Source organism: Babylonia areolata, chromosome 18 (assembly GCF_041734735.1).
Source record: "Babylonia areolata isolate BAREFJ2019XMU chromosome 18, ASM4173473v1, whole genome shotgun sequence".
Lineage (NCBI taxonomy): Eukaryota > Metazoa > Mollusca > Gastropoda > Neogastropoda > Buccinidae > Babylonia > Babylonia areolata.
This window is the reverse complement of record NC_134893.1, coordinates 49,951,030-49,960,426: the sequence shown is the minus strand read 5'-3', so window position 1 is coordinate 49,960,426 and position 9,397 is coordinate 49,951,030. Positions and strand designations below refer to the sequence as shown.

The 9,397-nt window shown below is 45.8% G+C and overlaps 1 protein-coding gene across 1 annotated transcript; it reads right to left on the bottom strand.

The window, feature by feature from the left end:
• Positions 1–2,540: 2,540 nt before the first annotated feature.
• Positions 2,541–8,653, bottom strand: LOC143292270 (uncharacterized). The gene is made up of 4 exons (XM_076602457.1): positions 8,410–8,653; positions 7,506–7,659; positions 4,206–5,594; positions 2,541–2,614 (listed from the first exon to the last, which is right to left on the bottom strand). Exons 1-4 carry the CDS (start codon positions 8,650–8,652, stop codon positions 2,541–2,543), a joined length of 1,860 nt encoding a protein of 619 aa, XP_076458572.1. The 5' UTR covers position 8,653.
• Between the last annotated feature and the right edge of the window lie 744 nt (positions 8,654–9,397).

The window sequence follows — 9,397 nt, the reverse complement described above, 5'->3', positions numbered from 1 at the left end:
CAACAACAAGAACATCATGATCAACAAAACAGATACTTCACGTTAAATTCTGGCGATGGACATGGACGATAACTATACAGTTTTCCGAGGTTCACGTGGAAAGTGGAACAAGTTCACATGATGGTAGTAGAATGGGGATGAAGAGGGAGGGGGAGGAGTGAAGGGCGACAATCACATCCTATCGTGAACGCCATATTCTTTACAATACAGGTGGTGGTTTCCAAGTCGAGGTACGCATCTGGCAAGACAGTTTCATCACCCACAGAATGCTAGAAGACAGTGTTTATTTTTTGTCCACAAAAAATGTACAAGACACGCGTTTTGTTCACAGTGGGAAATAGGGGGGTACAGCACAACTCGGTATTCCACAACTCTGAAAGATGGTGTCAGGTTATCAGTTATAGGTGTGGTGGATGGGGCAGCACAAACTTGTCTTATCTCTCTCTCTCTCTCTCTCTCTCTCTCAAGAAAATGAAAAATTTTCAGTTTGTTTGATAAAATCGGCAGTAGGGGGAAAAAAAAAGAAGCAATATCCGTTTATAAGTACGGCAGCAGATGAGAAAATGTGTTTTCTTCATAATAATTATAGAAGGTGAAAAACAATCGTGTCGGATTTTTTGCAATGATAATCATTATAAGTGGGTGAAATGAAGAAAAAAAAAGGGTCAGTTTTGTTTCATAGTAGGTGAAAAGATGACCAGTTTTGTTCATAAGTATGGAAGATGAGCGAAAGATGACCAAATTTTGCAAAAAAAAAAAAAAAAAAAAAAAAGGAGAAGAAGAACAGTAACATGTGAAAACACAGGGAAGTCAAAAACCCCTGAGGCCGACTGCTGACACTTGTAGTCCGCAAAGGGGAGATGGCAGAATGAACAATTTACACCCACAACACACATCTTCACATCTTTCTTTGGATGGCAAGAATACCATGGTTATACTCAACACAAGGAAGAGGGAATTACTACTTTTCACCACAAAGGAAAACTGACGAGTCTCTCTCCGCTTTCAATATCATGGAAGAATGTTGACTGGTTTTCTTTCTTTTTTGTTTGTTTGTTGTTGTTTTTTTGTTCTGGTGAGGAAGATGTCCGACTTGTTCACATGATGGATAAATACGATCGGGTTTTGCGGTGCCAGAAACAGTAGCAGCATACCACCAAGACCTCGGGAGATACCGATAATGCTGGGGCGATTTAATTAAGGAGCTTGGAAATAAACAGCATAATTCATTCCAATTCCCCAGAAGTTAACACATTTTGTGAATTGATGTAAATCTATTTGATCGAAACCCTCAAATACACACACACACACACACACACACACACACACACACACACATACACACACGCGCGCGCGCGATACGGACTCAAATGCGTGTGCGTGTGGAAACGAGCATCACTCTCCACTTCCCTTTTATAATACCCCTCCCCCCTCATCCTAACATATGAACAAATTGATTATTTGTCTCTGCCACAGGTTTGTCATAACTATTCATGTCCAGTTAGCGTGCTTTCCTCTTTGGTGAAGCTGTCAACAGAGCAGGGCGGGCACACACCAAGGCGATGTTCTGTGGCCATCTAGATAAATCAGATTTCGAGCGTTCCGATGAATGGATAACAAAAAAGAAGAAAAAAAAGGAGAAAACCCATCACAAACCAGATTAAACTAAACCGCGCGAACCTTTCCCTTTATAAGTACTTTCTTCCTACTGGAAACAACATCAACAACAATAACAACAACCCAGGAATTATTACGGTTTTCACACACACAGTCTGTGGTACTGATCGGTTAAGCTGAAACTTTCACGCTATAGAATATAAAATCATCACTTCCTTTTCCAAAGTGGAAAAACAACCATACACTCTGCACACAATAGTGGTCACTAGAATCGGTGGGTGACTTGAAGTATTCCAGACGCACACTAGTATCAGTCGTCACCGCGAACTCAGTCCTCAATCTGGCTCACATTTAGCTGAAACACTGACTGATGTTTGATGGCTATATTTAGCAGAACCTCTCACCTGCACGAGCTCACAAGGCTTCAAAGATGAGGTATGGCCATAACATGGCCACGGTATGGCCACATATAGGCTATAGCAAAGGTGTGTAGGACCACCAGGTTGCCACAGTCAAACTGTTGCCGTCATTGAATCCATGGCGTTGTCGCGACGAACTACAGCTATAATTTATCGAGGGCAATATTATGTAGGCACGAGTATCACTTGCCTTGCCATCAGACTGAGGTCTTAACACAGTCGTGTCCAGGTATTACCAGCTGTGACGAGGATTTCTTATCTTGACCAGCGCGAGGTCATGGTCATGACGAACTTGTAATGTCATTATGGGGAGGCGATGGTTTTGATGAGGTCACGCCTTACAGAATCCACAGTATTGTTGTGGTCATGTCAAAGTCCTGAGGAGTGAGCGGTCCAGAGGGGGGTAGGGAAGTCACACAGTCTTTGGGAGTTCATGGTTTTGATGAGGAAAGTGTACAGTCCGGATGAAATAAGGAATCCACAATTCTTCGTAAGACCGTGACGTCAAAGCCTTTGGAAGTCCGTGGTCTTGTTGAGGTGACAAGCCTTGACAAAGTGATGACCGTAGGGTGCCATAGCTGTAGGAAGGAAGCTGTACCTTATGGGACGGGGGTGAGAGGGTGAGGTGGGGGTGGGGAGGGGGGGGGGATAGCGTCATAGCCTTGGTTAAACCATTGCCTTTTGGGGACACAGTTTTGATGAAATCTAAACGAGGCCAGCACAAAAAAAAAAAAAAAAAAAAAAAATCATGACGAAGATATTTTTTTTCTTTTCTGTTCACACTCAAGCCATCTTCCGTATCCAGAACTACAAATGTTGAACCTCTGAGAGTAATTCTGTTGACATACCGTCACTCCTCAACCAGGTAAACTCCGTTCCAAAGAGAATGTCTGTGTCTCTCAAAGAAGTCGGAGCGCTCCCAATGCACGGTTACGGGCAGAAGTTAATAGCTGCAAACATGCTCACAATTTGACAGAAAGGGGTTGGGGGGGGTGGGGGGGTGGGGGTGGGGGGACGAACAGGAAAGAAACATATTTTCATTATCCATGTTTATGTCACAGGGCCGTCTTGATGGAACCAACTTATATTTCACAGTTCATAACACTAGTTTGAGCCCGGCAATGATGGAACCAACTTATATTTCACAGTTCATTACACCAGTTTGAGCCCGGCAATGATGGAACCAACATATATTTCACAGTTCATAACACCAGTTTGAGCCCGGCAATGATGGAACCAACATATATTTCACAGTTCATAACACCAGTTTGAGCCCGGCAATGATGGAACCAACATATATTTCACAGTTCATAACGCCAGTTTGAGCCCGGCAACGTGAATTTCAAACTAAACGTAACCCCCAATGTTGAAATGAACATCACTTCCAATACTATATTTTTGTTCATACACTGTGGCTGGTAGGCGTGCACGTTCGGAAAAGTGCACTAGACATACGTTTTCACACAAACGCACAAACATACATACTACACACGCGTATGAACATGAGAGAGAGAGAAAGAGAGAGAGAGAGAGAGAGAGAGAGAGGGGGGGGGGAGCGAGAAGACCTGTTAATAAACACAAAGAAAGACAGAAACGAAGGAAAAAAAAAGAAGAAAGAATGGAAGAAAGAAAGAGAACAATAAAAATAAAAAGAAAGAAAGAAAGAAAGAAAAGTTAGCAAAGTTTCTAATATTTTCCTCCCTCTTCTTGCCTTCATCTCTTTAAGAAGAGACAGCATGGAATGAGGGCCAGATGAATGCCATTCAAACGTCAGTTTGCTGTTCGCGGGAGTCATTCCATCAACTCCACTCCTGTTCACATTTGGATTTTTTTTGTTGTAACTCTCAGAAAATGAAAGCAATATAATCTCTGCGTCATCGCCGTCCAAGACATTTTTTTTTTGTGTGTGTTTTGTTTTGTCACGTCTCTGATCAAAATAACTAATCACCAAATGTTGACCTTGGTGGCGTTCTTTGTTAACGACATGCAGCACAGTTTAGCCAACTCTGTCAATTTGAACTTGATGGTGCTCTTGTGGACGAAACGCGGCACACAGCACAGGTTTTTTTTTTAGGCACTGGCGACCTCATCAGGTTGCCATCAGAAACGCAAAACACAACAGGACAAAAAAGTAATGGAAGTTAAACAGCCGGACAACAGTCGACCCACTGTTCGACTTCTTCGTCTTCATCATACTTTTCCTCCGTTTCTTTTCCGGGGATTCCCGATGCTGGTCGTTGACCACGTGCTTCTCCCTCTGCTGTGCTTGTGGCTGGACGCTGTAGGGCCGGACCGTGTCCACCTCCACTGCCTTGGTGGGCAGCGTGGCCACCAGGGTGACGGGAGAGAAGCGGCACTTCTCGGACAGAATGCTGGACAGGTTGGGGCTCTTCAGGTTCACCTGCTGCCCGTCGTGCGAGCAGGTCCCGTAGAGAAAGTTCTCCGACCTGGACGCCAAGATGCGTTTCAACGTGCAGTCACACGGTATGGGCGACTCGTACAGACTGAGGAAACGGAACGTGTCGTCCGGGTAGTCGAAGATGAAGCTCAAATCGCTGAGTTCCGTTCTTTCCAGGAGGAGGACGAGTTTGGGGCGGAGTCCGTTGAACGCTCCTTTCTCTATGGTGCGCAGGGGGTTGTCTGAGAAGGATATGGAGGTGGCGGTGATGCCTTTCAGCTCGTCCTGCTGCAGCGTGGAGATGTTGTTCTTGTCCAGGAACAGGTACTGGAGCTTCACCAGGTCTTTGATGGGATCGAGAGGCACCGAAGTCAGCCCGGCCTGGCGGATCTTGAGGTCCTTGATGCAGAACTTCTGCCCGGTGAACATCAGTTTGTCGAAGGAGATGGTCCTGGAGCTGACGTACAGTTCGGTCAGGCAGTAGGAGCCCACGAAGGCGTCAGGCCCCACGACATTGAACAGGTTGCCCGTCAGGTCCAGAGTGGTGAGGTTGATCAGAGGCCGTATGGCCTCGGTGGGCACCTCCCGCAGGGAACAGAAGCTCATGACAAGCGTGCTCAGCGTGCCGTGCACCCCGGCGAATGCCCCGTCCTCCACCTGCTCTATGCCGTTCATGTGCAGCTTCAGCTCCGCCAGTCGCGTCAAGGCACTGAGGCTTCCGTTGGGCAGGTGAGACAGAGCGTTGGAAGACAGGTCCAGCACCTGCAGCTGGGAGAGGCGACCCAGAGCAGGGGGCATCTCCTCGATCCGGTTGGCGCCCAGGTGCAGCTCCTCCAGACTCTCCGCCCCCTCGAAGACCTCCGGCCCCAGGCTGCGGATGTCGCAGTTGTAGAGTTTGAGCTTGGTGAGGGCGGTGAGGTTGAGGTCCCTGAACAGGGGGGCGGTGACGTGGGGCGTGTGGCCGTGCCCCTTGTTGTTGAAGCTGAGGCTGAGCTCCTGCAGGTGGTGGAGGCCGCCCAGGAAGCGGAGCGTGTCGTTGAAGGGCAGGTTGACCGCCTGTAGGTCCAGCAGCACCAGCGTGTCACGCACGTTCTGCAGAGCGTCCGCACTCATCCGCAGCCCTGCGTTGCCGTTCAGGTGCAGGATGGATAGCTGCAGACCTGTTTGAGGGAGGGCAAGGGAAAGGCATGCACGTCACTGGCTGTAGAACATCTGTTCGCTTTTCTATCTCTGTTTTGTGTGTCTCTCTGTCTCTCTTCTCTGTCTCTGTCTGTCTGTCTCTTTCTCTCTGTCTGTCTCCGTCTGTCTGTCTGTCTGTCTCTCTCCGAGTCTTACGCCTATCCATGGGTCTTGTATCTGTCTCTGTCTTCCTGCCTACCTCCCAAACTCACCTATCAGGGATTTCTATCTTTGCCTGTTAATAGACTGCGTTTTGACAATTTACCCAGAAATGAAAGAATCTGTGATAAATGTTCCACAAACGACATTGCTGATGAGTTTCACTATTTGTTTGTACGCCCATTTTTTAAAAAGTATCAGACAAAAATGTTTATCTAGGTATTATAGAATCCGCCCCAAATCCATTAAATTCCACCTATTATTTTCTGAAAAAAAACCCCAAAAGAATACTGTCAAAACTTAAACCCTTGGATTCTGCTATACGTAGCTCTTTTTATGAATGTTTTGTCTATTGATACGATTATAAAAAAACTGATTTGTTTTTGTTTTTTGTTCGTTTGTTTGTTTGTACTGTGAGTGAAATAATACTAGTCAATGTGTATATTAAGTGATTGATCGAATGAGTCTACTTCTTGTTTTTGACATCACTCTTTTTGTGTCTATTGGATATGTGTAAAGGATGAACGTATATAATGTTTCAATGCCACCAGGGGACACACGAAATAAACTTCTTGCCTTGCCTTGCTTGTATAAATTCCGCATCAGAGATTTACAAATATCTGTCTTATATTTTGTTTTCTGTCTCCATTTCTTCCCATTTTGTTGTCCCCCTACTCCAACGAATTCACGTACACAGTGGTCGCATTTATCTTAATATTGTTTAGCAATGTTTCAACTGATCACTTGTAGTGACTAACTACATACTTGCTTACATGTTTGTGCGTGTGTAGTATATGCATGCAACTATGCGTGCGTACGTATGTGTCTGTAGTGTTCGAGCGAATATAATTATGTTTTGATGCACGCGCTCTTTCTTAGCTTAACAACACCTCTCCACGCAGTTAATCTGCCATGCCACAAGTCTACATAAAGAGAGACCCCAACAGGGAAACGTTACCAGTGATCGTTCCGGTCGTTCTTACGCCACATCCCTGATTCCTCTTAAAAGCCCCGCCTCCCCCCATCCCCTCGCCACCTCCCCCCAAAAAAAACAACAACAAAAAACAACAAACCCAACAAAACAATAAGCAACAACAACTCCCCCACCCGCCCCGCCCCCACCAAAAAAAGAAAAAAAGAAAAAAGGAAAAAAGTTACACCAACCAAAAATTCTACACAATAACACACATCACCAACAAATGCAAACCAAACAAACCAAAAGCAAAATAAAAACAACTAAAACCAAAAACCAAACGAACATAACAAACAAACAAACACCCTCCACCCCCAAAACAACAACAACAACAACAAACAAACAGAAACTAACAACAACAACAACAACAAAACATACCAGTAAAGCAACGCTCACACACAAACAACGCAGCAACAGCAGTAACAGCACATCAACCCCTCCCCCGACGAGAAACACCATCCCCCCCCACCCAAAAAACAAACACACACACACACACACACACACACACACACATCAGCTACAGCAGCAGCAACAGTACGTCACAATAATCACCATGAACATCATCATGATTATCATCATAAAAATCAGCATCATCAGCATCAGCAGCAGCAGTAATGGTAGCAGCACCAGCCGCAAAAGACATCATCACCATCGTAATCCGTCATCACTGACAATAACAAACAAACAAGCAAACAAGCAAACAAACACGAAACCAGCCAGTCCACCACCACCACCACCACCACCCCTAGTCGCAGAGCACCTTCAGGGAAGTCGTGCCTGGAGACGTTGCCCACGTCACAGTAGTCCATCTTGAGCATGAGGGGCACCTGCACCTGACCCACCAGCGGGGCCAGGTCCGGCACCGACCTCAGGCCCCTCCGGCCCGAGCACAGCACGGCCCACGTCCTCCCCACCTGTGCAATGCAACAGAATGCAATGCAATGCAATGCAAAGCCCCGCTTCGGCCAGAGCACAGCACGGTCCACGTCCTCCCCACCTACAGTGCAATACAACAGAATACAATGCAATGTGTGTGTGTGTGTGTGTGTGTGTGTGTGTGTGCGCGCGCGCGCGACTGAAACCTGACTAAATGACACAGAAAACGATGGGCGCAATAGCCGAAAAGTTAAAGCGTTGGACTTTCAATCCGAGGGTCCCGGGTTCAAATCTCGGTAACGGCGCCTGGTGAGTAAAGGGTGGAGATTTTTCCGATCTCCCAGTTCAACATATGTGCAGACCTGCTAGTACCTGAACCCCCCTTCGTGTGTATACGCAAGCAGAAGATCAAACACGCACGTTAAAGATCCTGTAATCCATGTCAGCGTTCGGTGGGTTATTGAAACATGAATATACTCAGCATGCACCCCCCGAAAAGGGAGTATGGCTGCCTACATGGCGGGGAAAAAACGGTCATACACGTAAAAGCCCACTCGTGTACATGCGAAGACGAAGAAGAAGACACAGATGAGTGTCCACCAAAAGGCAGTTTGCTCTCAGTCAGTCGGCTCTCAGGTAGGCAGCCTATCGTGCAAATGTTTCTCCATGTTTACAATGCGCTTAAAAGCTGAGGCTATGACCATGGATAGGACAGGCGCTATATTAAGTACCATCATCATCATCATCATGTTGTAATGCACGAACAATGCCAAAACACAACAGCGTACCTGCGCCACGTGGTCCTCACGACACTGACAGGGCGAGGGACAGGGCCAGCCAGCAGAAGAGGAGGAGAGGGAAGAAGAGGAGAAGGAGAAGGAGGGGTCCTCTTGGAGGGAGGCGGGCAGCACGTGCGCGAACAGCACGAGGAGTGTGAAGGTCAAGGTCAAGGGTCGCAGGAAGTTGTGCTGCTGCGGTAGTGGTGTCGTTGAGTCCGCTGCTGCAGCGGGTTTGATGCGCGGCTGACACATGGTTGAGGATGATTGGTGTTGTTGCGTCTGTGCTAGGTTTCAGGTTGAGGTGGAATTCTTCTGGAAACAGAGGGAAAAGACACGCACTTTTAGGAAAAAAATGATTAAAAAAAACAACAACAACCCCCCTCCCTCTGGACAAAACAGCAACAACAACAAATCTAGCATGTTCATGTAGGTTTTAGAATGAAGAAAACTGTCTTTGAAAGTGGGTATGTATTATGTGTAGGTTTACGACTAGATCTTGGATGAAACAAGCAACATGCTCGCGGAAGAAAATAAATTAATGTATATATATATATATATATATTTTTTTTTTTTACTACAGTGGCTTGATTTTATACAGGTTTACAAAGTCGATCGCCGTTGAAGAAATGCACCTTTGAATAATGACATATCTGTGTGTAGATTACCAAGTGAAATGCTCGTGAAGAGAGGAAGACATTTGTGGTTTCTTTTCTATTTTTTTCCATTTCCTCTTTTGCTGTATCTTCCACGCCGTTTCAATGGCATTGTTACCCTCTGCAACCCTGTACTGTATTGTATTGTATTGTATTGTATTATTCTTTTTTGTCATAATAGATTTCTCTGTGAAATTCGGGCTGCTCTCCCTAGGGAGAGCGCGTCTCTACACTGAGAGCGCTACCCATTTTTTTTGTATTTTTTTTCTTCCTACAATTTTATTTGTTTTCCTATCCATCCCATTTCCTAATCTGATCTGAATATAAACATATTTACACATAAT

Bases quoted from the DNA above. Each gene is read 5' to 3' on its own strand.
- LOC143292270 (XM_076602457.1), bottom strand. From the start codon at position 8,652: ATGTGTCAGCCGCGCATCAAACCCGCTGCAGCAGCGGACTCAACGACA. The intron at 5,595-7,505 runs GTGCTCTGCGAC...TCCCTCAAACAG, and splicing joins CAGGCACGACTTCCCTGAAG to GTCTGCAGCTATCCATCCTG. The intron at 2,615-4,205 runs GTGGGTCGACTG...TCCTTCCTACAG, and splicing joins GAAGACGAAGAAGTCGAACA to CTATGGCACCCTACGGTCAT.